We start from the raw sequence: 24,976 nt of genomic DNA, 5'->3' as shown, positions 1-24,976 counted from the left end.
ACTCATGGCATTCACTCTACTTGGCAGTACCCCACTATATCAAGTAGGATAACACGCCCACATCCCATTGAATGTTGCCTCAAACCGGGAAGTGACCTTCTTGGCATCCAAACAAGCCCAGCCCCAGCGTTAAACACCAGCCTTGACATACCTGGATGGGCCAAAATGAAATCTCTAAAGCCATGACCCTTCTGTTCTGTGTCATCCCTCAGTTCAGGTCAGTAGCTCAGTCGTGTCCGACTCTTCGACCCCATGGACTGCAGCACCAGGCCTCCCTGTCCATCACCAACTCCCGGAGCTTGTGCAAACTCATGTCCATTCAGTCGGTGTCATCCCTACCAAGCTATAAATATCGTGTTCTTCCTCCCAGCTCAAAAACAAGAATACCCCGCTCTTGGCGCCCATTCAGCTCAGACGACAGCCTGTATCTGCACGCACGCCAGCCAGGCATGTGACCTCCTCTGTCAACAAAGCTGCTGAGATTTCACCTGCCACTTGAGAACTGACCACTTCTCAATTCCTCATTTTACTTTCGCCCACGCCCTGCGGCTTGCAAGATCTTAGTTCCCCGATAAGGGATTCAACCTGTGCTCCTGCAGTGGAAGTGAGGGGTCCTAGCCACTGGAATGCCGGGGAATTCTCCTCAGTTCCTCACTTTATTTTACCTTGAACCCTATTCAACACATCCACTCACTCCCTCCTTCTTGAAGTTCTTTCTTTACATGGCTTTGTCAACACCAGTCCCACCCTGGCCCTCCAGCACATACACAAGCGCCCTGCCTTACAAACTCGCTCTTTACACAGCCTTGCCCACCTCAGTGGTGGTCACTGCTTCCTTACAGTGTTCAGCTGAAAACCAAAGTTGCTTTTTATGCCACTGGCTAGTCCTCTTTGCACTGCCTTCAAAGCAGACCCAGAAGCACCCCTCTGTCCTGGATTCTGCTGCCTGGGCCCTCGCCCTCCACCTGCACTGAGCACCTCGCCCTCCTACAGAGGAGGGTCTCACACCATCCACCTCACCCTCCTACAGTGCAGCAGAGAGCCCTCCTCACGGGCACCTGAGACGGCCTCTGAAAACGCAAGGGGAAGATTCTAGGCTCTGCACGACACCCTGCAGGAGCTCTCCACTTACTCAGAATGGAAGCAAGAGCCACTGGAATGCCTACAAGGCCCTCGGCCCTCATCTCCTTCCGGCTCCCCTCGGTTCACTGCTCTAGCCACGCTGGCCCCTGGTCACTCCCTGACTGTGTGGGCACGTCCTCACCACAGGACCCTGCCTGGCACAAGGCTCCCCCACAGGCCACGTGCCCCACGGCCCTCACTCACCCGCATGCCCACCCTTCCCTGGTTCAGCCTTTTCCTAAGGTGCCCATCACCACCTGGCACCCTTTCCTGGCCATCTTTCTCTTTTTCCCTCTCTGGATGAGAAGCTCCATGAGGACAGAGCTCTCCTGCTGTGCCTCTAGTGCTCTCAACAGCCCCTGGCTGAAGAGGAACATAGTGAGAAAATTCAGCATTTGCTAAATAAATAAATTTATGACTTTTTCATACTGTTCATGGGGTTCTCAAGGCAAGAATACTGAAGTGGTTTGACATTCCGTTCTCCACTGGACTGTTTTGTCAGAACTCTCCACTACGACCCATCTGTTTTGGCTGGCCTACATGGCGTGGCTCATAGTTTTATTGAGTTAGACAAGGCTATGGTCCACGTGATCAGTTTGGTTCAGTTCAGTCATTCAGTCGTGTCCGACTCTTTGCGACCCCATGGACTGCAGCATGCCAGGCCTCCCTGTCCATCACCAACTCTTGGAGCTTGCTCAAACTCATGTCCATCAAGTCAGTGATGCCATCCATCCATCTCATCCTCTGTCGTCCCCTTCTCCTCCTGCCTTCAATCTTTCCCAGCATCACGGTCTTTTCCAATGAGTCAGGTCTTTGCATTAGGTGGCCAAAATACTGGAGCTTCAGCTTCAGCATCAGTCCTTTCAATGAATATTCAGGACTGATTTCCATTACAATGGACTGGTTGGGTCTCCTTGTAGTCCAAGGGACTCTCAAGAGTCTTCTCCAATACCACAGTTCAAAAGCATCAATTCTTTGGCGCTCAGCTTTCTTTATAGTCCAACTCTCACATCCATACATGACTACTGGAAAAACCATAGCTTTGACTAGATGGACCTTTGTCATGGCAAAGTAATGTTTGGTTAGTTTTCTGTGCTTGTGGTTCTCATTGTCTGCCCTCTGATAGATAATAATAAGAGGCTTATGGAAGCTTCCTGACAGGAGACACTGACTTTGGGGAAAACTGGGTCTTGTTCTGATGGGTGGGGCCATGCTCAGTAAATCTTTAATCCAATTTTCTGTTGATGGGCGGGGCTGTGTTCCCTCCCTATTGTTTGGCCTGAGGCCAAACTACTGTAGGAGTAATAAAGATTGGCAGACTTTATTATTTTGGGATGGGAATGAAAACTGACCTTTTCTAGTCCTCTAGCCACTGCTGAATTTTCCAAATTTGCTGGCATATTGAGTGCAGCACTTTCACAGCATCGTCTTTCAGGATTTGAAATAGCTCAACTGGAATTCCATCACCTCCACTAGCTTTGTTCGTAGTGATGCTTTCTAAGGCCCACTTGACTTCACATTCCAGGATGTCTGGCTCTAGGTCAGTGATCACACCATCGTGATTATCTGGGTCGTGAAGATCTTTTTTGTACAGTTCTTCTGTGTATTCTTGCCATCTCTTCTTAATATCTTCTGCTTCTGTTAGATCCATACCAATTCTGTCCTTTATTGAGCTCATCTTTGCATGAAATGTTCCTTTGGTATCTCTGATTTTCTTGAAGAGATCCCTAGTCTTTCCCATTCTGTTGTTTTCCTCTATTTCTCTGCATTGATCGCTGAAGAAGGCTTTCTTATCTCTTTTTGCTATTTTTTGGAACTCTGCATTCAGATGTTTATATCTTTCCTTTTCACTTCTCTTCTTTTCACAGCTATTTGTAAGGCCTCCCCAGACAGTCCTTTTGCTTTTTTGCATTTCTCTTCTATGGGAGTGGTCTTGATCCCTGTCTCCTGTACAATGTCATGAACCTCATTCCATAGTTCATCAGGCACTCTATCTATTACATGTAGGCCCTTAAATCTATTTCTCACTTCCACTGTATAATCATAAGGGATTTGATTTAGGTCATACCTGAATGGTCTAGTGGTTTTCCCTACTTTCTTCAATTTAAGTCTGAATTTGGCAATAAGGAGTTCATGGTCTGAGCCACAGTCAGCTCCCAGTCTTGTTTTTGCTGACTGTGTAGAGCTTCTCCATCTTTGGCTGCAAAGAATATAATCAATCTGATTTCGGTGTTGACCATCTGGTGATGTCCATGTATAAAGTCTTCTCTTGTGTTGTTGGAAGAGGGTGTTTGTTATGACCAATGCATTTTCTTGGCAAAACTCTATTAGTCTTTGCCCTGCTTCATTCCGTATTCCAAGGCCAAATTTGCCTGTTACTCCAGGTGGTTTTAGAAAAGGCAGAAGAACTGGAGATCAAATTGCCAACATCTGCTGGATCATGGAAAAAGCAAGAGAGTTCCAGAAAAGCATCTATTTCTGCTTCATTGACTATGCCAAAGCCTTTGACTGTGTGGATCACAACAAACTGTGGAAAATTCTGAAAGAGATGGGAATACCAGACCACCTGATCTGCCTCTTGAGAAATTTGTATGCAGGTCAGGAAGCAACAGTTAGAACTGGACATGGAACAGCAGACTGGTTCCAAATAGGAAAAGGAGTTCGTCAAGGCTGTATATTGTCACCCTGTTTATTTAACTTCTATGCAGAGTACATCATGAGAAATGCTGGACTGGAAGAAACACGAACTCGAATCAAGATTGCCGGGAGAAATATCAATAAACTCAGATATGCAGATGACACCACCCTTATGGCAGAAAGTGAAGAGGAACTCAAAAGCCTCTTGATGAAAGTGAAAGTGGAGAGTGAAAAAGTTGGCTTAAAGCTCAACATTCAGAAAACGAAGATCATGGCATCTGGTCCCACCACTTCTTGGGAAATAGATGGGGAAACAGTGGAAACAGTGTCAGCCTTTATTTTTCTGGGCTCCAAAATCACTACAGATGGTGACTGCAGCCATGAAATTAAAAGATGCTTACTCCTTGGAAGGAAAGTTATGACCAACCTAGACAGCATATTCAAAAGCAGAGACATTACTTTGCCAACAAAGTTTTGCCTAGTCAAGGCTATGGTTTTTCCGGTGGTCATGTATGGATGTGAGAGTTGGACTGTGAAGAAGGCTGAGCACCGAAGAATTGATGCTTTTGAACCGTGGTGTTGGAGAAGACTCTTGAGAGTCCCTTGGACTGCAAGGAGATCCAACCAGTCCATCCTGAAGGAGATCGGCCCTGGGATTTCTTTGGAAGGACTGATGCTCAAGCTGAAACTCCAGTACTTTGGCCACCTCATGCCAAGAGTTGACTCATTGGAAAAGACTCTGATGCTGGGAAAGATTGAAGGCAAGAGGAGAAGGGGACGATAGAGGATGAGATGGCTGGATGGCATCACCGACTCGATGGAAATGAGTTTGAGTAAACTCTGGGAGTTGGTGATGGGCAGAGAGGCCTGGCATGCTGCAGTCCATGGGGTCACAAAGAGTCGAACACAACTGAGCGACTGAACTGAACTGAACTGACTGAATGAAGATAATGAAGACCTCCTTCAAAAGGATTTGTGTACCACTGTTGTATTCAGCGCCCTGACCCTGCAGCAGACCAGGCCTCTCCCGGAGACTCCTGCACACTCACAGATAGGGCTGGCTCAGTCTCTTGTGGGGCCATTGTTCCTTCGTCCTTGCTCCTGGTACACACAAGGTTTTGTTTGTGCCAAGAGTCTGTTTCCCCAGTCCTGTGCAAGTTCTGTAATCAAATTGTACTGGCCCCCAAAGTCAAATTCCCTGGGCGTTCTCAGTCCCTTTGCTAGATCCCCAGGTTGGGAAACCTGTCGTAGGTCCTAGAACTTTCTTAACAGTGCGAGCATTTCTTTGGTATAATTGTTCTGCAGCTGTGGGTCGTCTGCTAGGCAGCTCTATAGTGGGGCCAATGGCGACCTCCTCCAACAGGGCTTATGCCACATGCTCCATGACCCACATCTGCTGTGGTCAGAGCCCCTGCCCCTGCGGCAGGCCACTGCTGATCCATGCCTCCACAGGAGACGCACTCAAAAGAAGGTCTGGCTCAGTCTCTGTGGGGTCTCTCGGTCCTGGTGCACCCAAGGTTTTGTCTGAGCCCTCCAAGCGCCTCTGGCAGATATGGGGTTTGATTCTAAATGCGATTTTTGCCCCTTGCTCCTTGGAAGAAAATCTATGACCAACCTAGACAGCATATTAAAAAGCAGAAACATAACTTTGCCAACAAAGGTCTGTCTAGTCAAAGCTACTGTTTTTCCAGTGGTCATGTATGGATGACAGAGTTGGACCATAAAGAAAGCTGAGCACCGCAGAACTGATGCTTGTGAACTGTGGTGTTGGAGAAGACTCTTGAGAGTCCCTTGGACTGCAAGGAGACCCAACCAGTCCATCCTAAAGGAAATCAGTCCTGAATATTCACTGGAAGGAATGATGCTGAAGCTGAAGCTCCAATACTTTGGCCACCTGATGCGAAGAACTGACTAATAAGAAGTAACACACAAGGACCACTGCAGTGCCCATCACGGGAGCAGCAGGACAACACCCAGCACCACGCAAGCATACAGCAGGATGCACATACTGGCAGCTGCTAACTGGCTTACCTTTGTTGTATGATGGAACATTCTCCTGCAACAACTTGCTAAGCTGTACTGTATTTAAATGTAAGAACCTCAGCTGTTCCCGCATCGGTCTTCCTTCTACAACTGGGAACATAAGACTGCCAGTGTTGCTCTTCGGAATCGGCAGACCCAGGCCTATTGAGAGTGTTGCAGCCAAGTCAGTCTGTTGAACGCGTGTTGGATGTCTGACATCACCTAGAAAAAAGAAAACGGTTTAGGTGACAGGCTCTAGGACATGTGTGATGGTAGTCATTCTTAAATCTGACCTTCTACAAGTAATGTTAATCAAATCACCCTGTGTGCTTCCTACTAACCACAACCTGGCCTAAAACAATCAAAACCACAGGATCTGAATCTACTCATGCCTCCAGGTCAGGTGGGATTTACCAGGTGAACAGAGGACATGTTAACAGACAATGCAGAAAGAGACTCCACAGGACAACTAACCAAATTCTTCAACAAATAATCACGATAAAACAGGATGGGGATGGAGACTTGTAAGTCAGAGGAGACCTAGAGACATGTCAACAACAACTGAAATTATTTTAAGAAGAATGTGAGCAATTCAAGCCTAAGGGTGCTCTTGAAAACTATGGAGGTTTTGGAGATAAGTAACTAAGAGGAAGCTGGCAGCTTCCTGAGAGCAACAAGCTGAACCACAGGCCAGCTGCAAGTGTATTAGCCAAGAAGGGCTCCCCTGGTATCAGAACAACCTTAAAGACTGGCCTTGAGAAAGACTCTTGCAAAGTTGCCCAAATGTGATGAGATCGGACCACGGAGAACACTGATTATCAACTGTCAAAAACGAGGGTGCAGTCAGCCTGCAGTAAGTGGAGCCAACAGCTGGGTGGGTCTGACAGCAAGAGAGGCAACATTTCAGGGTCACCATGGAAAGTGACCATCATAGAGCTCTGCTGGCTCCGCCAATTCCCAGGCTGCAGTGCCCTCACAGGGATGATGGCAGAGATTGCATGTGTGGGGGTCAAGGTTTCACTGGAGCGGTCTAGTCAAAGTACTCAATAAATCAACCAAGCTAGGCTTCAACAGTACATGAACCAAGAACTTCCAGATGTTCAAGCTGGATTTAGAAAAGGTAGAGGAACCAGAGATCAAATTGCCAACATCTGCTGGATCATAGAAAAAGCAAGAGAATTCCAGAAAAAAACAGCTGCTTCATTGATTATGCCAAAGTCCTTGACTGCGTGGATCACAACAAACTGTGGAAAATTCTTAGAGATGAGAATACCAGACCACCTTACCTGCCTCCTGAGAAACCTGTATGCAAGTCAAGAAACAACAGTTAGGACCAGACATGGAACAGCAGACTGGTTCCAAATTGGGAAAGGAGTACATCAAGGCTATATATTGTCACCTTGCTTATTTAACTTATATGCTGGGCTGATTAAGTACAAGCTGGAATCGAGATTGTCGGGAGAAATGTCAATAATCTCAGATATGCAGATGACACTACCCTTATGGCAGAAAGCAAAAGTGAAAGTGAAGTCGCTCAGTCGTGTCCGACTCTTTGCGACCCTGTGGACTGTAGCCTACCAGCATTCTCCATCCATGGGATTCTCCAGGTGAGAATGCTGGAGTGGGTTGCCATTTCCTTCCCCAAGGGATCTTCCTGACCCAGGGATCGAACCTGTGTCAATTGAACCTGCCTTGCAGGCAGATACTTTAACCCCTGAGCCACCAGGCAAGCCCTAACAACCTCTTGATGAGTGTGAAAGAGAAGCATGAAAAAGCTGGTTTAAAACTCAACATTCAAAAAACTAAGATCATGGCATCTGGTCCCATCACTTCGTGGCAAATAGATGGGGAAACAATGGAAACGGTGAGAGACTTTATTTTTTGGGGCTTCAAAATCACTGCAGATGGTAATTGCAGCCACGAAATTAAAAGACGCTTGCTCCTTGGAAGAAAAGCTATGACAAACCTAGATAGCATATTAAAAAACAGAGACATTACTATGCTGACAAAGGTCCGCCTAGTCAAAGCTATGGTTTTTCCAGTAGTCATGTATGGATATGAGAGTTGGACTACAAAGAAAGCTGAGTGCAGAAGAATTGATGCTTTGAACTGTGGTGTTGGAGAAGACTCTTGAGAGCCCCTTGGACTGCAAGGAGATCAAACCAGTCAATCCTAAAGGAGATCAGCCCTGTATGTTCATTGGACAGGCTGATACTAAAGCTAAAGCTCCAATACTTTGGCCACCTAATGCAAAGAGCTGACTCATTAGAAAAGACCCTGAAGTTGAGAGTTTGAAGGCAGGAGGTGAAGGGGACGACAGAGGATGAGATGGTGGGATGGCATCATTGACTCAATGGACATGAGTTTGAGCAAGCTCCAGAAGATGGTGAAGGACAGGGAAGCCTGGCGTGCTGCAGTCCATGGGGTCACAAAGACTCAGACACGACTGAGCAACTGAACAACAAAAATAAAACAATGACAACAGGCCCTGTGAGGAGGGCTAGAGTTACTGCAATATAGCATTTAATGTTTGGTTTTCATCAAAAACTACATGCAATTATGCAAAGAAACAGGAAAGTATAGCTGAAAGAGAGAGAAAAAAAAAGCAGGCTGTACAAGCATCTTGGGAAGGGTCCATATGTCAGAGTTAACAGACAAAGTCTTCCAAGCAGTCACTGCAAATGTGGTCAAAGAACTACAGGGAACAGGCAGATCTCCTTGCCTAGGGAGGTAGTAAAGGCAGGTATGATGGCAGGGTCCCATCCTTCAGAGGTTATCAATAAACGGTTAGGAATTAGATGGAAACTTTGAAGGTGAGAAGTATAACTGAAATGAAAAATTTACTATGAAGGCTCAATAGCAGATTTTCAACTGGCAGAAGAATCAGCAAAGACAGACTGATAAAAATTAAATAATTATACAATAAACAATTATACAATCTGAGAAACAGAAAATCTCCCAAATTTGACAAGAAACATTAATTTACACATCCAAGAAGCTCAATGAACTCCAAGTTGGACAAATACAAACTACAAGGAGTGAAGTGAAACTAATTAGATTAATGGTTGATTTCTCATCAGAACCACAGAGGCCAGAAGGCAGGAGGACAGCATGTGCAAAGAGCTGAAAGAACCAGAATGCTATACCCAGCAAAACCGCCTTTCAGAAAGCAAGGGGAAATGAAGACATCCTGAGATGAAAAAAGCAAAACAGACAACTCATTATTAACAAACTCAGGACTCAAAAAACTAAGATCATGGCCTATGGTCCCATCAGTTCATGGTAAATAGATGAGGAAAAAGTGGATTTTATTTTCTTGGGCTCTAAAATCACTGTGGATGGTGACTGCAGCCACGAAATTAAAAAGGTGCTTACTCCTTGGAAGGAAGCTATGACAAACCTAGACAGTGTATTAAAAAGCAAAGACATCACTTTGCCTACAAAGACCCACACAGTCAAAGCTACAGTTTTTCCAGTAGTCATATACGTATGTGAGAGGTGGACCATAAAGGCTGAGTGCCAAAGAATTGATGCTTTTGAACTGTGGTGCTGGAGATGACTCTTGAGAGTTCCTTGGACCGTAAGGAGATCAAATCAGTCAATCCTAAAAGAAATCAACCTTGAACATTCATTGGAAGGACTGATGCTGAAGCTCCAACACTTTGGCTACCTGATGCAAAGAGCCAACTCATTAGAAAAGACCCTGATGTTTGGAAAGATTGAAGGCAAAAGGAGAAGAGGGTAGCAGAGGATTAGAAAGTTGCATGGCATCACCAAATCAATGGACATGAGTTTGAGCAAACTTGGGGAGATACTGAACAACAGGGAAGCCTGGTGTGCTGCAGTCTGCCGCTACTGTAAAGTCGCTTCAGTCGTGTCCGACTCTGTGCGACCCTGTAGACGGCAGCCCACCAGGCTCCTCTGTCCCTGGGATTCTCAAGGCAAGAATACTGGAGTGGGTTGCCATTTCCTTCTCCGTACTGCAGTCTATGGGGTCACAAAGAGTGGGACACGACTTAGCCACTGAACAACAATAAACCTGCCTTACAAGAAATACTAAAGGAAGTTCTTCACACTGAAAGCTATTGACTCCAGATGGTAACCTGGATCCACTTAAAAAAAAAAGGTAAAGAGTATCAGTAAAGGTAACTATATAGTTATGCTGCTGCTAAGTCGCTTCAGTCGTGTCCGACTCTGTGCGACCCCGTACATGGCAGCCCACCAGGCTCCCCCGTCCCTGGGATTCTCCAGGCAAGAACACTGGAGTGGGTTGCCATTTTCTTCTCCAATGCATGAAAGTGAAAAGTGAAAGTAAAGTCGCTCAGTCATGTCTGACTCTTAGCGACTCCATGGACTGCATAAAAGATAGCATAAAATGTATTTTTCTCTTAAATTCCAAAACAATTATATAAAACTGTATGTATGTATGTATCAAACCATATATATACATTGTCAGCCTACAACATATAGAAATGGCATGCCATGTTTCCAAAAAGTGGAAACAACCCAAACATCTATCAGTTGATGGGTGGATAAACAAATGTAGAACATATATACAATGGAATACTATTCAGCAAAAGAAAGGAATGAAGTCCTGACACCTGCTACAGGATGAATGAACCTGGAAAACATTACCCCAGTAAAAGAAGTTGGTCACACAAGACCATTTATTGTTGTTGTTTTGTTCAGTTGCCAAGTAGTGTCCGATTCTTTGTGACCCCATGGACTGCAGCACACCAGGCTTACCTGTCCCTCACCATTTCCCGGAGTTTGCCCAAGTTCATGTCCATTGAATTGGTGATGCCATCAAACCATCTCATCCTCTGTTGCACCTTTCTCCTGCCCTCAATCCTTCCCAGCATCGGGGTCTTTTCCAGTGAGCTGGCTCTTCCCATCAGGTGACCAAAGTATTGGAGCTTCAGCATCAGTCCTTCCAATGAATATTCAGGGTTGATTTCCTTTAAGATTGACTGGTTTGATCTTCTTGCAGTCCAAGGGACTCTCAAGAGTCTTCTGCAGCACCACAGTCACATAAGACCATTTATTACAGGGCTCTATTTGTATGGAATGTCCAGAAAAGGCAAATCTGTAGAGACAGGAAGATTAGTGTTTGGTGGTGGCTGAGGATGGGGATGATAGTGGGTTGGAGGAAGTGGAGGTGACCAGTAAAGAGGTGACGCTATATCCCAAAATTGACACTAACGATGGCTAACCAACTCTGAATGAACTAATCGGCAGGTGTGGAGTCCTGGCTCAAAAAATAAGCTTGATAAGAACACAGACTATAACTACTCTCAAAGCAAACAAACAAGTCAACAAAACAAGGAAGAGCTTACTGTGGGCACTGAGGTCAGCCATGTGAGCAGCCCACGCAGGCAGTCCCTAGGCACAGCCACCCTGGCCCTTCCTAAAGACGTGTCAGACCTCCCAGGGAGGATATCCTTAAATGCCCATCTGAGCCATGAAACATCAGCAGTTAAGTTAAAAATAACCCTAAGATTCCTATAATATTAATGACAACAGGCCAGCCTCCCTGTCCCTGCTCTTCCTCAGACTATAAGCTCCCTGTCTACAGTGCCAGCACAGCGCCCAGCTGACTGCGGGTGCTCAGTGTCGTCTGCAGGATGGGTGGACAGACGGATGCAGAGGGTGCATCTGGCCCGGGGCTCTCACTGAGGTAGACAAGCCCCACGGGACCCTGCTCTGGGTGTGCCTGTGTCGGAGGCCAGTGCTCCCGTGGGTGCTGTGCACACTCACTGGAAGGCAGGCTCCAGCTGGGCACCCAGTAAAGGCTCAGGGGAGCCAATACCTGATGCCTTTGGAGTCAGACGTCTAACAGGAGGTAGTGCTGTAAACAGACAAAAGGAAACGGGTGGAGCTTCTTCCCCAGCCGGTCCCGGCTCAAGTGGAAGATTCATTCATTCAATATTTTCAGCACCCATTAAACACCAGGCAATGCTGAGGCCCAAGGCACACAGTGATGCATAAAACAGACCTGGCCCTGCCCCACTCTAGCTCACAGCGAGAAGGCGGATGTTCACGAGTCACACAGTTCATTCTGTGATTATAAACCATGATAAGGATGATGGTGGAGTGGACGAGTGCTGTGAGAGACGACCTCAGGGCAGGTGACCAAGGACGAGCGTATGAGCAGGCTGAGGGGCTGAGGAGGACGGGTCAGGGCATGTGAGGAAGAGCTTAACACCTGGAGGACGTGTGGGAGAGGCCAGGATACGATGAGGAATGGGGATGTGCCTCCAGACAAGGCTGTGAGGGAGGCAAGAAGCCTCATGTGGGGTTTTTACTTTATCCGAGGTTCAGCTTCTAAAAGGTGGTATGTCTGGGAGCCTGGGACAGACTGGCACAGGTGAGGAGCAGGGAGAGGGCAGACCAAGGCAGACATCCAGGTTTCCAACCTGAAGAACTGTGTGAATGGCACCATCCGCTGATGGGGACACAGGGAGGGCCGAGTGCAGGTGCGGGGGTCTCATCTGCTCTCCCTGTGGGAGATCCAAGAGGGCGTCAGTAGGAAGTGGGGCTGACAGTTTGGAGGGCGAGAAAGAGGCACAGCTGGAGGATAAATCCAACAGGTGTGAGCCCATTCATGGCACTTAAAACCATGGAAGAGCATGCGATCATCTCAGGGGTAAACGCAGGATCAAACAGAGGCAGTCCAGAAAAAAGGCTAGGGCAAGGTTGCTGAGCCAGCCAGGAGGACTGGACAGCAGAGTGAGAGGTGGAGGGGACCCAAACAGGTGGGAAGTTCCAGGACCAGGGGTCAGCAGGGCCAATGGTGCTGAAAAGTACCAGTGTCCAGCGTGGAAACAGCCGTGAGCTGATGGCCTGCATGTCCTAAAGGGAGGCGGCAGGGGTCTTGTGCAGGCCTGTGCTGAGTGAGGGGCCGGTGTGCCTGGGTTGGAGAGCTGAGGTGTGTCGCAATGCTGACAATGGGCTCTCAGACAGTTCTACTCTGACTGGCCCTACGACTCTAGCTGACATTGCTATCTATTCAAGATAGTCTCAAATAATAGATTCTTTTTCTTAAGTTTAATTTTTTATGTTTCTCTCAATTCATACATGCAGTTCAGATGTCCCTAAGCCTCTGGCACTTTTTATTATTTAGATTTCCAGGCAGTGACATTCATACCACACAATTCACAAAAGGAACATCTGTATTTTAGGAATCAGGGCAGGAAACATAAACTCCAAATCCTGACGGGTCCTGCCCCATTAATTTTCATTCTCATTATTCAGGGTTTTTCAAACTTACACAGGTTCTAAAAATGATTTTTAAAATTAAAATCAAAGTATAGAAAACAAAGAAATAAAGTACAGGTTTAAACTGTTAAACACCCAAATCTCACCAGGCTTCCTTTCGAATGCAGAGCTAACCAAGACCAGAGCAGTGTTTACTTCCTCCATGGAAGAGGCTCCATGGCCTCCAGCTTCAGACATGCCATGATCACCACAGAGAACCAGCAGACTGGGCAACAGAGGATCTCTCTCCTGTGAGGCAAAGGGAAGGCATTTCAACTGTACCCAGACTGGGGAGAACACATGATCTTGTTAAGAAAACTACTTCAGATTTCAGCTTTGCTTTGTAAATAGTAGCTCTTTCTAAATGAGTTACTGTTATTATTTTTTCTAATCTATGAACTTACAGATTAAAGGGTCAAGGTCAAGTAATGTCATAAACAGGGACTCCACTGGCAGTCCAGGGGCTTCCCTGGGGGCTCAGCTGGTAAAGAATCTGCCTGCAATGTGGAGACCTGGGTTCGATCCCTGGGTTGGGAAGATCCCCTGGAGAAGGGAAAGGCTGCCCACTCCAGTATTCTGGCCTGGAGAATTCTGTGGACTGAATAGTCCATGGGGTCACAAAGAGTCGGACACGACTAGGCGACCTTCACTTTCACTTTCTGGCAGTCCAGTGGTTAGGACTCTGCCCTTCCACTGCAGGGGGCTTGGGTATGATCCGTGGTCAGGTAACTAAGATGCCACACACGGCCAAAAAAACCCCCAAAACTAACAACAGTACTGTCTTAAGTAAGACAAACGGGATTAAATGGAGGTCACAGAGCACAGGGCAGTCTTCTTATCTGTCACACACAGCTGCCCTCTGCCCCTAGGGCTCTGGCCGGTGGCTCCTGCTGCCCCTGGGACGGACCTGACAGGCTCCAAATTGCCCGTGCTGCTTCTCTGCCTGGAACATACCTTCATACATGGCTTACTGGCACTCCCACCTGCTTCAAGCCTCTGCTCACCACTCACATGTCCTCAAAGACTGCTCTGATCATGCAGTTTAAACTTTTGGCCTTTCTCTCACATGTACACTCCTCCCGCCCTATGTTCTGCTACAGTATCAACTTCTGTCTGGGACACCTCTGACTCACTGATTACGCTCCCTGTGTTCCCTCCTGGCTAGAGGCTAAGCTCCTCAAGTGTCTGTACAGGCACAGTGACACAAGGCATTCAGGAGAAATTATCTGGATGAACAGGTGGAGATACTAAGAGCCACTCTTCGGCAGGGCTGCTGGGTACAGCGCCCAGCACATGGCAGGTGCTACTGTAGGTGAAGGTTGCCTGAGTGCTGGTGGGCATGAAGCTCACGCAAGGTCGCCTGAGTTCACTTCGGAAGCTCCACTTCCCCCAGGAAACACTGGCACCTTGACAGGCTCACCTCTGCCAGCAGTGCGGTGTGGATCTTCATCAGGATGCTGTCCATCTCACTGAGCTTGTGCCCAACCAGGGGGCTGCTGGGCCCAGAAATGTGGCCGATGTGGTCCAGCCCGAGGTAGTGCAGGATTAACATATCCCAATCCTGCCTTTTTAGTACTTTATCCAAATGCCTTGTAACATTATTATCCACCTTTAAAGGGAAAAAAGCACATATCAATAGCTTCCCTAATTTCCTTTGTGTTTACTCTTCAATGAAAAGTGACATGGTTATTTTCAAATCTAGTGGTTTTTTTTAGGTACTCAGAATCGTGGGAGTTTGCAAAGACCACAAAACAAAACAAACCTCCAAAATAAAAACTGTCTTAAAAAATGTTTGCATTAGATCAAGCTTTCATTAATATTTCTATGTCTCTAAGTTATGAACACAACATATTATAATTTAAATGCACAAGGGTTGTTCTGACAGAACAATTCTGTAAGATCACTACTGGAGCATAAACTAAAGCTGACCAGATGACCAAGTTCAACAGGTACCAGGTCATTACGAGGCAACTAAAGGCTAAGGGCAGTTGGGTAAGACAGAACAATGCCCAGGGTTCAAGAAACCAGCGGAGTGAAGCTGAGGGCATGTGTGTCCTGTAAGAATGCTATTCAGGGAGGAAAGAGACACACACTCAGTGGTTCCCACTCAAACAGCCCCCGACAGACCCATTAGCCTGGAGAGCCCTGACTCCTCAGATGGCCTTTCTCCCTTCCACTGAAGAATCTACCATGAAGAGAAGTACTTTTGAGTGGTCATACGCAGGAAGGGCAGTAACTGCTGTGTCTATACAGGTCACCTTCAGTGAAGCAGACACTCCATAAGGCCAAGCAAATGGACCCATCCAACGCCAGCTCAGACTTGTGGTGCCTCTGCCCCAAGGGCCAGCTTTCTCACTGTGGGTCTAATTATGCCCTTTTCCTCTTTGGAGGCTGCACACCCAGCCCGGGGTCGATGCCTCTTGGGACCAGGCTCACCCAGCACACTCATGCTGCCAACCCCATAAAACAGCTGTGAGGCATGATCCCTGGCAGACCATGGAGACCTCGGGCTCTGCCATGCACAGATGCTGTCAAACTCAGGCTGAGGGACTCCTCCTGGGAAGCCCTTCCTGACTGTTGGTACCCATTGACAGGTATCCATCTGGGCTTTAGGGTCAGAGAACTAAGCTCACACCTGTGTCAGGGTTTATATTTCTGGCTTGGAGCTGATAATGGGAAGGAACAAGTTTTTCAATCTCTCCATACTATTCTTATTGTATTAATAAAAGCCACATACAACGCAATGTTGCCCCTTGCTAAGAACAGGGTACCAGGCTGTCTCATTGGATATATTTTTCTTAAAAACTAACCTCTGTATAATCTGATACAAAAAAAGAGGTTGTTCCATCATATTCCACAAAATGCTTTGGAAATAATTTCACCCATGTTTCATCTCCATAAAAGATGATTCTTTTCCCAGCAGCTTTGGCTCGTGTGATCACATTGTCTTCCATCAACGTAGGAGAATTGAGGTTCCTGACGACATCGATGAAGCCAGGGAGGCTCCCTGTCAGCAACGCCTGTAGGAGGGAGCGCTCAGGAGTCAGTCCATGGAATCTGCCCATGGTGTCCAAGTGTGGTGTGGTGATCAGGGACAGAAATGACTTGATGACTGAAGGAGGCAAGCATAAAGCTAAAGTGACCCCAGTACTGAAGGCTGGGTCAGTGTTAAGACAAAGCAGGGCACAGATTCTGAGAAAAACCAGCAAACTAAGTAGTGAAGAACTGACCATATTTCAGTTAATGAGAGGATAAAGGAGGCGGCTGTGGGGTAGCCAGATGATAGCTGTGGTCAAAAAGGCAGTGATGGATTTTAAGAACTGAAGCAGATGGCAAAGGGCGGGAAGAACTCTGTATATCCAAACCCACTGACTGGTTCTCACCTAAGCTTCAGATCTGCTTCATGCAACAAGCAAACTCCTGACCCGAAAATCCAGCAATTCTATTGTTCACCCCTGAGAAAGAATAGCTTCCCACTCACCCAGGGAGGAAAGCAGCCTCTAAACAAGAATTATCTCACAGTAAACTGGCCCAGGGATGCTGGTAGGACACATTCCCCCCCCCCGCCGCCACCAACCCACCGCCAACACACCATAATTATTGAAAAAGTGGGTGGGTGTAACATGTCCTCACAACTTTCTGATACAGAATTAAGTCAATCACTCCCCCACCCCACCCCTGCAGTTGAGCAGAGTCTAAATGGGTCACGGGTCTTTGGGATCTGGAGTGAGCTTGCAACCCACAACACTGGCATCCAGGGACCTGTGTGATAAAAAATAAATAGGAATCTGGACAATGTGAACAGTGTAACAATTCTGCCAAGACCTCTCTATCAGCAAATTAACAAAAATGAATTAATCTTGGACTTGGAGAGTGAGGAACTTGGCAAATCCTCTCCCCCAAGAGCAACGATAAATCTGGATATAACTGTCAAAAACAACCACTACAGGACTTTAAAAACTCAGTAAGGATATACACACTGAAACGTTCTTGTTCAAAACAAACTTTCAAATTCCAGTAGAAGCTGTGAGTACTTGTGGTGTTTTATCATGGGCTGAGGTGACAGAATTCCAGCTGAGCTATTTAAAATCCTAAAAGATGATGTTGTTAAAGTGCTGCACTCAATATGCCTGCAAATTTGGAAAACTCAGCAGTGGCCATAGGACTAGAAAGGGTCAGTTTTCATCCCAATCCCAAAGAAGGGCAATGCCAAAGAATGTTCAAACTACTGCACAATTGTGTTCATTTCACATGCTAGCAAGGTTATACTCACAATCCTTCAAGCTAGCCTTCAGCAGTACATGAGCTGAGAACTTCCAGATGTACAGGCTGGGTTTAAAGAAGGCAGAGGAACCAGAGATCAAATTGCCAACAATCACTGGATCATGGAGAAAAGCAAGAGAATTCTGAAAACAAACAAACAAACCAAAAAACAAAAGCAAACACAAAAAAACCCCATCTCCTCCTTTACTGAGTACACGAAAGACTTTGACTGTGTGGATCACAAAAAACTGTTGAAAATTCTTAAAGAGATGAGAGTACCACCTTACCAGCCTTCTGAGAAACCTGGACTGGTTCAAAATTGGGAAAGGAGTACGCCAAGGCTATATATTGTCACCTGCTTATTTAACTTCTATGTAGAGTACCTCATGTGAAATGCCCGACTGGATGAATCACAAGCTGGAATCAAGACTGCCAGGAAAAATATCAGTAACCTCAAATATGCAGATGATATCACTCTAATGGCAGAAAGTGAAGAGGAACTAAAGAGCCTCTTGATGAAGGAGAAAGAGAGTGAAAAAGCTGGCTTGAAATTCAACATTAAAAAAACTAAGATCATGGCATCTGGTCCCATCACTTTACGGCAAATAGAAGGGGAAAAACTGTACATAGTGGTAGATTTTATTTTCTTGGGCTCCAAAATCACTGCAGACAGTGACTTTGCCAACAAAGGCCCATATAGTCAGAGCTATGGTTTTTCCAGTAGTCCTGTATGGATATGAGAGTTGGACCATAAAGAAGACTGAGAGCCGAAGAATGCTTTCGAACTGTGGTGCTGGAGAAGACTTCTGAGAGTCCCTTGGACTGCAAGGAGATCAGACCAGTCTAAAGGAAATCAACCTGAATATTTGCTGGAAGGACTGATGCTGAAGCTCCAACACTTTGGCCACCTGATGCAAAGAGCCAACTCATTAGAAAAGACTGATGCTGGGAAAGATTGAAGGCAAAAGGAGAAGGGGGCAGCAGAGGATGAGATGGTTAGATAGCATCACTGACTCAACAGACATGCATCTGAGCAAACCCTGGGAAATAGTCATGGACAGATGAGCCTGGTGTGTTCCAGTCCACGGGGTTGAAAAGAGTCAGGCATGACTTAGTGACTGAAAAACAAGTTCCCCTCTCGCACACTTAGCCATGAGTACCAGGAGGGGCCCACCCAATTCGGCGCTCCATCGAAAAGTCCCATGCCAGGGACAAACTGAAAACAGGGAAGGCCATCATGGCTCTCTGAGGCGTCAATGCTGGTTGTAGAAACACAGAACAGAAAACGCAGAAATGGAGTCTGGGGTATGGGATGATTGCTGCAGACCTCTGTGAGCTCCCACACAATCCTGGAATCTGGAAGGCTGCGTGCATACATGGGGTGAGGGTACACCCAGGAGAGAACAGAGAGCACTGTTCGGATAACTGAGAGAGCTATCTGTTCCTTCCAGCTGTTTGAGACTTGCTCAGACAGATAGTAAGTTAGGGAGATGCATAAACTGACTGAAGATGAGTGTGTGGCCCAAACCACACACCGGTCCCTTTGCCGAGGGCAGAGGCCACATCACATGTGTGTTTAAGCACAACCTCTGACCAGTCATTGGGTCATCACTCAGCCATGCTCACCTGGCTGCCCCTCAGGAAGACTAGCTTTAAAAAAACAAACAAGAGCAGACATCTGTGAGTGTACATCTCAGGATCTCATGAGAAACAGACTCTAGAACCAGCTTCAGCAAGCCACCAAAACAACAGTGACAACCGCCACCACTCCTGGGACGGGGATCAGAACCCAGAGCTGAGGTGGGAGTCACACAGATGTATACAGCTGTTAAAGCTCATCAAATTATGTTATACTGTACTGTATGAAAACTCTGTCTCAATGAGGTTATTTTTTAAAACTTGACCTTTTCATCTGAAAAATCTGCTCTCTAAAGGCAACCAGTTACTTTGGATGAATATCTTTTCATCCTTTTGTTCTGTATGTATATAATCACAAATATATAAAGTATACATTTTATCAAAATGGTAACTATATAAATAATTCTGCAACTTGCTTTTTTCACTTAAATCTTTCTGCAGGAAGCATACAGGTATTTCACCTTTTTTTTTTTTTCTTAAACAGCTACAGTACTCCAGAGTTTGGAGGTACAGTATATTTATCCAAGACTGATTTAATGACCACTGCTTTTAAAAAGCTTCCAGTTTGGAAGTGCCATTGGAGCTGTGGTGTGAAGGCATAGTGTCGTCTAGGTGAGGCAAAGTGGGGCTTTCCAGAGTGAAACACAGCAAACTGTGAAAACCCCACCGTGAAAGGGGGTGGCACCCGTGGGGAACCTGTGATCTGCTGGATAAAAGACACAGGATAGGGAAACGGGCTTAGATGAGGCTGAAGAGAGAACAAAGGCAGGACCACGCACCCTGAGGCCTGAGTTAGGAGGCACAGTGTGAGCCGCTGGGGGTTGCTGGGAGTGGAGCAGAGCGACCTATCTGTTCAGACAGGTTCTGGGTGAGAAGAGGTGCTGGCAAGGGTTTTACAGGCTGAGATCATAGCAGACTGGACGAGGGTGGGAGTAGTCCAGGCTGAGTCTAATTCAGTCACATGAACAGTGTAAAGAGATCTGTTCGCCTCATTTCTTGTGAAGAGTGTTATCATCAGCCTTTCGGTGTCTACAGTGTGCTAGACAGACTGTATAGGCGCCTTTGAGCTGATTACTAGCAGAGGTAAGACTCTCTCCCTTTCAGTCTCTTCCTGTGGATTCTTTACATCCTTTGTCCAGCTGCCACCACACTGTTGCCTCTGACCAGATCTTCCTGACATACTATGGGATTTACATCTTGTTTGCTGTGTTAACTGTAAATGATTTCCCTCCTTTATCGTCAGTTGACTTTTGTTTATGATGTCTTCTACCACTTAGGGTCGAATCTGTCCATCCCTCCCTCTGGGCTTTCATAAGACACTTCCCTCCTCCTCCCCCCACTAGTCTGAGCTCACACTGACATTTTCAAGAAGGGCGGGACTAGCTGGTATCCCCTTCAACCCAGGACACACGCAGGCAGCAACCGAGTTACAGCTGAGAGCCTTGGAACTTTGAGTGAGCGCCCTTCTGTCAGCCCCTTGGAGGCCTTCCCGGGGCTGCTGTGGTCTTGGGAGCAGTAGTTTCTTGTCTTCTGAGAATTAAGGAGGGCTCTGCAGGGACGACTGAAAGAGAATCTGGCCTGGCCACCTCATTCTGCAGTGTCACTGAGAACACGTGTGACCAGCAGAGATTCTGGAAGCAGACAAGCACAGGCTCATGCTCGGTTTCTAATGTCAGCTGTGAGATTTTCACCACTTAAATCCTGCTTCCTCATCCAGGAAACAAAGAGAGTGGCGCCGACGTCACGGAGCCTTGCCCATGGGCTGTGGTCAGAGGGCAGAAAACAGTGCCTGCACCACGGGCATGCTGCAGCCAGTGGTAACTGCTCATTATGACAACTACAAATTCCCCCAAAAGGAAAGGCATTCATGAGTTAGTTACATTGTTATAGAAGTAAGTTACTGTATAATCTTGGCTTCCCTGATAGCTCAGTTCCTAAAGAATCCACCTGCAATGCAGGAGATCCTGGTTTGATTCCTGGGTTGGGAAGATCCCCTGAAGAAGGGAAAGGCTACCCACTCGAGTATTCTGGCCTAGAGAAGTCCATGGACTGTATGGTCCATGGAGTCAAAAAGAGTCAGACACGACTGAGCTACTTTTACTTTCACTTACTGTATAATCTTAACACAGAATAGAGTTTGAACATGCTACTAGGAACTTCCCTGGTGGCTCAGACAGTAAAGCGTCTGCCTGCAAGGCAGAAGACCTGGGTTCAATCTCTGGGTCAGGAAGATCCCCTGGAGAAGGAAATGGCACCCCACTCCAGTACTCTTGCCTGGAAAATCCCATGGACAGAGGAGCCTGGTAGGCTACAGTCCATGGGGTCACAAAGAGTCGGACACGACTGAGCAACTTCATTTTCACTTTTCACTAGAGACATCAGTCTTGAAATTTTAAAACTGTGTTTCATGACAATTGTATCAGCACCTCCAGATGAACTAAGTCCCTTCCCTTAGTGGAAGCAGGGCAGGGGACACACTCTTTATGTGTGCCTTACCTGATCCTATCAATTCCAGAGCTGTAAACCCCTAACTCCAGGATGGAGTTCCTGTATACTATTTCCTCACTGGTGAAGAATGAGGAACAAGAACCTACAAGGACCCAACACAAAACACTGGTTTGGTGAAATGAAGCAACCTGGAGAAAGGAGGACCACACTGGTCGATATGCAGGACTGAACAGAACCTAGAGCAGGCATGCTCAGATACTTTTCCTTACAAAACCGCCCAGATTCCTAATGACACTTTTCCTATCAAAATGACAGAGGAATGAGTTCCTTCCACACTTCTGCTGACAGGACAGACAGAGAATCAGTGATCCTGATGGTCATGAGCCTGGATGCCTTTCTTTCAGCTTCCACGGGACTCTTCAGCAGAATGACTGCTCACTGAGAAGCTGTTCCTGAGCAACCTAACTAGAGGGGGCCTCTGCCACTGCCCATCACTCTCATGTTCTCTTCCTCAATTTCTTCTGTAGCACTTACCACTTACTGAAACTGTTCTGACTATTTATTTGTATACTTACATATTTTCTGTCCCCTCAATTAGAAAGTAAGCTTCATGAGGTTAGGATAGTTGCTGTCTTGTTCTTCACTGAATCCCATGAAGGGATTCAGAAAAAAGTTTGTGAGCCAATAAATAAAGCTTTATCCTTTCCTTTCTCTATAGTTCTTGAGTAAAGCACTGCATGTCAAGTCTCACCCACTAGGCTGAACACCTGAAGGTGGTTTATACAGTAAAAGCAGAGATATCTGCTGAGGCCAGGGCATGCTGATTTGGTCACTGTATATACTAAGATACTGGATGAGTTATTTAATTTATTTGAGTTTGCTTCCTCATCCATAAAATCAAGAGGTTGAAGTAGATAACCCTAGAGGCTCCTCTCAGAAATCTGACTGACTCACTGATGATTAAAAACAGCAGGCTAGCAAAGAAGATGGTATCTCTTGGATTAGACTGGCCGAGAAGATCTGGCTCTAAATCTGTTATGCTTCCCATGAAGCATGAGCTCTGGCTACCTGACAGAGGGCATAAATCATGAGTCTTAGTTCCAGTCTCTGGAAGGCTTCATCAGCATTCTATTGCCCCAGCCAGGAGGACAGCACCAAAGTAGTTTCCACTTAGCTAAAACTGGGACTCCAAGTAAAAGACAATAGAACATTCTTCTAAAGCTCTCAAAGAGCCAAACCATGATCTATAATATATTAAGTCAAACTGCTTACCTTGATTCGAGGCATAGTAACTGTAGGTGGCTTTGCTTCAGCCACAAAACTGAGAGATGATCCCTTTTCCACAAGATAAGTTGTGTAGGGCATAAATTTCACACCCTTTGATCCAAACACAAAATCATCTCTCAAGGCATCTATCAGCAGAATAACAACTTTACTGAAGAGCGGTGGTGGAAGCTCGGTCCAGTTGGAACTGGCTCCTAAAGTGTTTGAAAATGAAAAAGGAAATTGAATTTTAAACTCTTTTTTAGTATCCAGGAACTTTATAATCTGGTTTCTCCCTACTTCTCCAGCACATACTCTGTCACATCTACACATCCTGACCCAAAGGAAAGGGCCTGTTCTTGGGAAACAACGCTGGGGTCAGAGGGTGGGTGACAAGTAAGCTCAGGAGCCCCCGTAGAGAGGAGAGAATTGTCCTTAGCATTGTGGGGTGTACTGACACCGAGGAGTTGCTTCTTGCGAGTCCTACAACGGGATATCAGGGAGCTTGATACAAACAGTGCTGCAGGGAACGGACGGGCGAGCATTTACAAACTGTCTTTCCAGAGTTATTAGCTAGTATTGTGTGGACTTGGGCCAAAACGCGAGTTCTTTTACCTAATATTTATTGCTGGGTATTTGAGGGCTCTACGCAGGGAGGTCTTTACTGGAAAAAACGGGCCCTTGGAGGAATGCCACAGAAGAAAACACAAGAGGTCGCAGGAATCTTACCTACTGTGTCTTACTGAGCAAAAAGGATGCCTGGAACAGGGAGTGACCCAAACATCTGCTCAGGGAAGGGGGTTGCGGTTCACTGGATGAGTACAGCTGGGGAGAGTCTTACTTTTTACGGGTACAGAGAGCTTACTTTGCGGTGACCAGGGACGAAGATCTTAGTGCGGCTGGTACTGGTGCTGGCCACAAAGTTGTAGGATACAGAAAAGGAGGCTGGAGCGGCAAGAAGGGGATCCTAGGGGGTCGGGATCAGAATGGAAGAGACCCCCCGGGAGCCCCGGGCAGAAGATGAAGAGGCGAGGCTCGTAAGGGCAAAGTAGGGCCCGGGGAGCAGAGACGCTGTGGGGAGGGGGGCGCAGTCGTACCAGCAGAGGGTTCGGGCGCCGGGGACTCTGCTTGCCGCTCCGCTCCGGAAAAGACGGGAGCCGGGAAGAAGCCCCGGAGGAACAGCGCGACGCCGAGGACCTCGATCACGACGCAGCCGGCAGCGAAGGTCCCGGAGCCCAGCCGCATCGTGCCCACCCTCCGCTCCGAGATCCGGATTCCCGGGCACCGGGTCACTTCTCGCCCAGGAGTAGAGGCTCTCGACTCCACCGCCGCCGAGCAGGCGAGATGCGGAGCGCCTGACAAAGTCCCTGCGTCCTTTCCGCGTCCGCCGTCGCGCCGGAAATACGCACCAGGAGCCAGCCGCTTCAGGAGAGGCGGCCCAGGGCTCAGACTGCACTTCCGGTGCGCTCCAGGTTCGTGTTGTGAAAGAGCTGCACTCAGCGTGCCAGCAAATGTGGAGAACTCAGCAGTGCCCACAGCGTTGGAAAAGGTCAGTTTTCATTCAAGAAGGGCTATGCCAAAGAATGTTCAAACTATCGCACAATTGCCCTTATTTCACTTGCTGGCAAAGTAATGCTCAAAAATCCTTCAAGCTAGGCTTCAACAGTATGTGAACCGACAACTTCCAGATGTACAAGCTGGATTTGGAGAAGGCAGAGGAACCAGAGATAACATTGCCAACATCCGTTGGATCATAGAAAAAGCAAGGGAAAACATCTGCTTCACTGACCACACTAAAGCCTTTGACTGTGTGGAGCAAACGAACTGCGGAAAATTCTTAAAGAGATGGGACTCTCAGACCACCTTACCTGCCTCCTGAGAAATCTGTATGCAAGTAAAGAAGGAACAGTTAGAACCGGACATGGAACAATGAACCGGTTCCAAATTGGGAAAGTGCAGTTCAGTTCAATCACTCAGTCGTGTCTGAGTCTTTGTGACCCCATGGACTGCAGCACCCCAGGCTTCCCTGTCCATCACCAATTCCCAGAGCTTGCTTGAACTCATGTCCATTGAGTCGGTGATGCCATCCAACCATCTCATCCTTTGTCATCCCTTTCTCCTCCTGCCTTTAGTCTTTCTCAGCATCAGGATCTTAACCAATGAGTCAGTTCTTTGCATCAGGTGGCCAAAGTATTGGAGCTTCAGCATCAGTCCTTCCAATGAATACTCAGAGTTGATTTCCTTTAAGATTGACTGGTTTGATCTCCTTATAGTCCAAGGGACTCTCAAGAGTCTTCTCCAACACCACAGTTCAAAAGCATCAATT

General features: G+C 46.9%; 1 protein-coding gene across 5 annotated transcripts in view; it reads right to left on the bottom strand.

The window, feature by feature from the left end:
• PIGG (phosphatidylinositol glycan anchor biosynthesis class G (EMM blood group)) overlaps positions 1 to 24,062 on the bottom strand; it is a 42,699-nt gene extending 18,637 nt beyond the window's left edge. For 2 of the 5 annotated variants that reach the window (XM_086404371.1, XM_086404372.1), the window contains exons 1-6: positions 23,748 to 24,061; positions 22,660 to 22,865; positions 15,849 to 16,058; positions 14,459 to 14,647; positions 13,146 to 13,287; positions 5,791 to 6,003 (exon numbers count right to left, since the gene is read on the bottom strand). In XM_086404371.1, coding sequence (XP_086260497.1) covers positions 5,791 to 6,003; positions 13,146 to 13,287; positions 14,459 to 14,647; positions 15,849 to 16,058; positions 22,660 to 22,865; positions 23,748 to 23,895 — 1,108 coding nt within the window. In that variant the 5' untranslated portion in view covers positions 23,896 to 24,061. Of the gene's footprint in view, positions 1 to 5,790; positions 6,004 to 10,527; positions 10,855 to 13,145; positions 13,288 to 14,458; positions 14,648 to 15,848; positions 16,059 to 22,659; positions 22,866 to 23,747 lie in introns of those variants that run through there. The other 3 variants (XM_086404375.1, XM_086404374.1, XM_086404373.1) reach the window with 2 other exon arrangements.
• Positions 24,063 to 24,976: the final 914 nt, after the last annotated feature.

The sequence above is a fragment of the Bos grunniens genome, chromosome 6 (assembly GCF_055505025.1).
Source record: "Bos grunniens cultivar Pamir isolate PY7600 chromosome 6, Bosgru_T2T1.0, whole genome shotgun sequence".
Taxonomy (NCBI): Eukaryota; Metazoa; Chordata; class Mammalia; order Artiodactyla; family Bovidae; genus Bos; species Bos grunniens.
The sequence above is the reverse complement of the archived record's forward strand: the minus strand, read 5'-3'. Positions and strand labels throughout refer to the sequence as shown.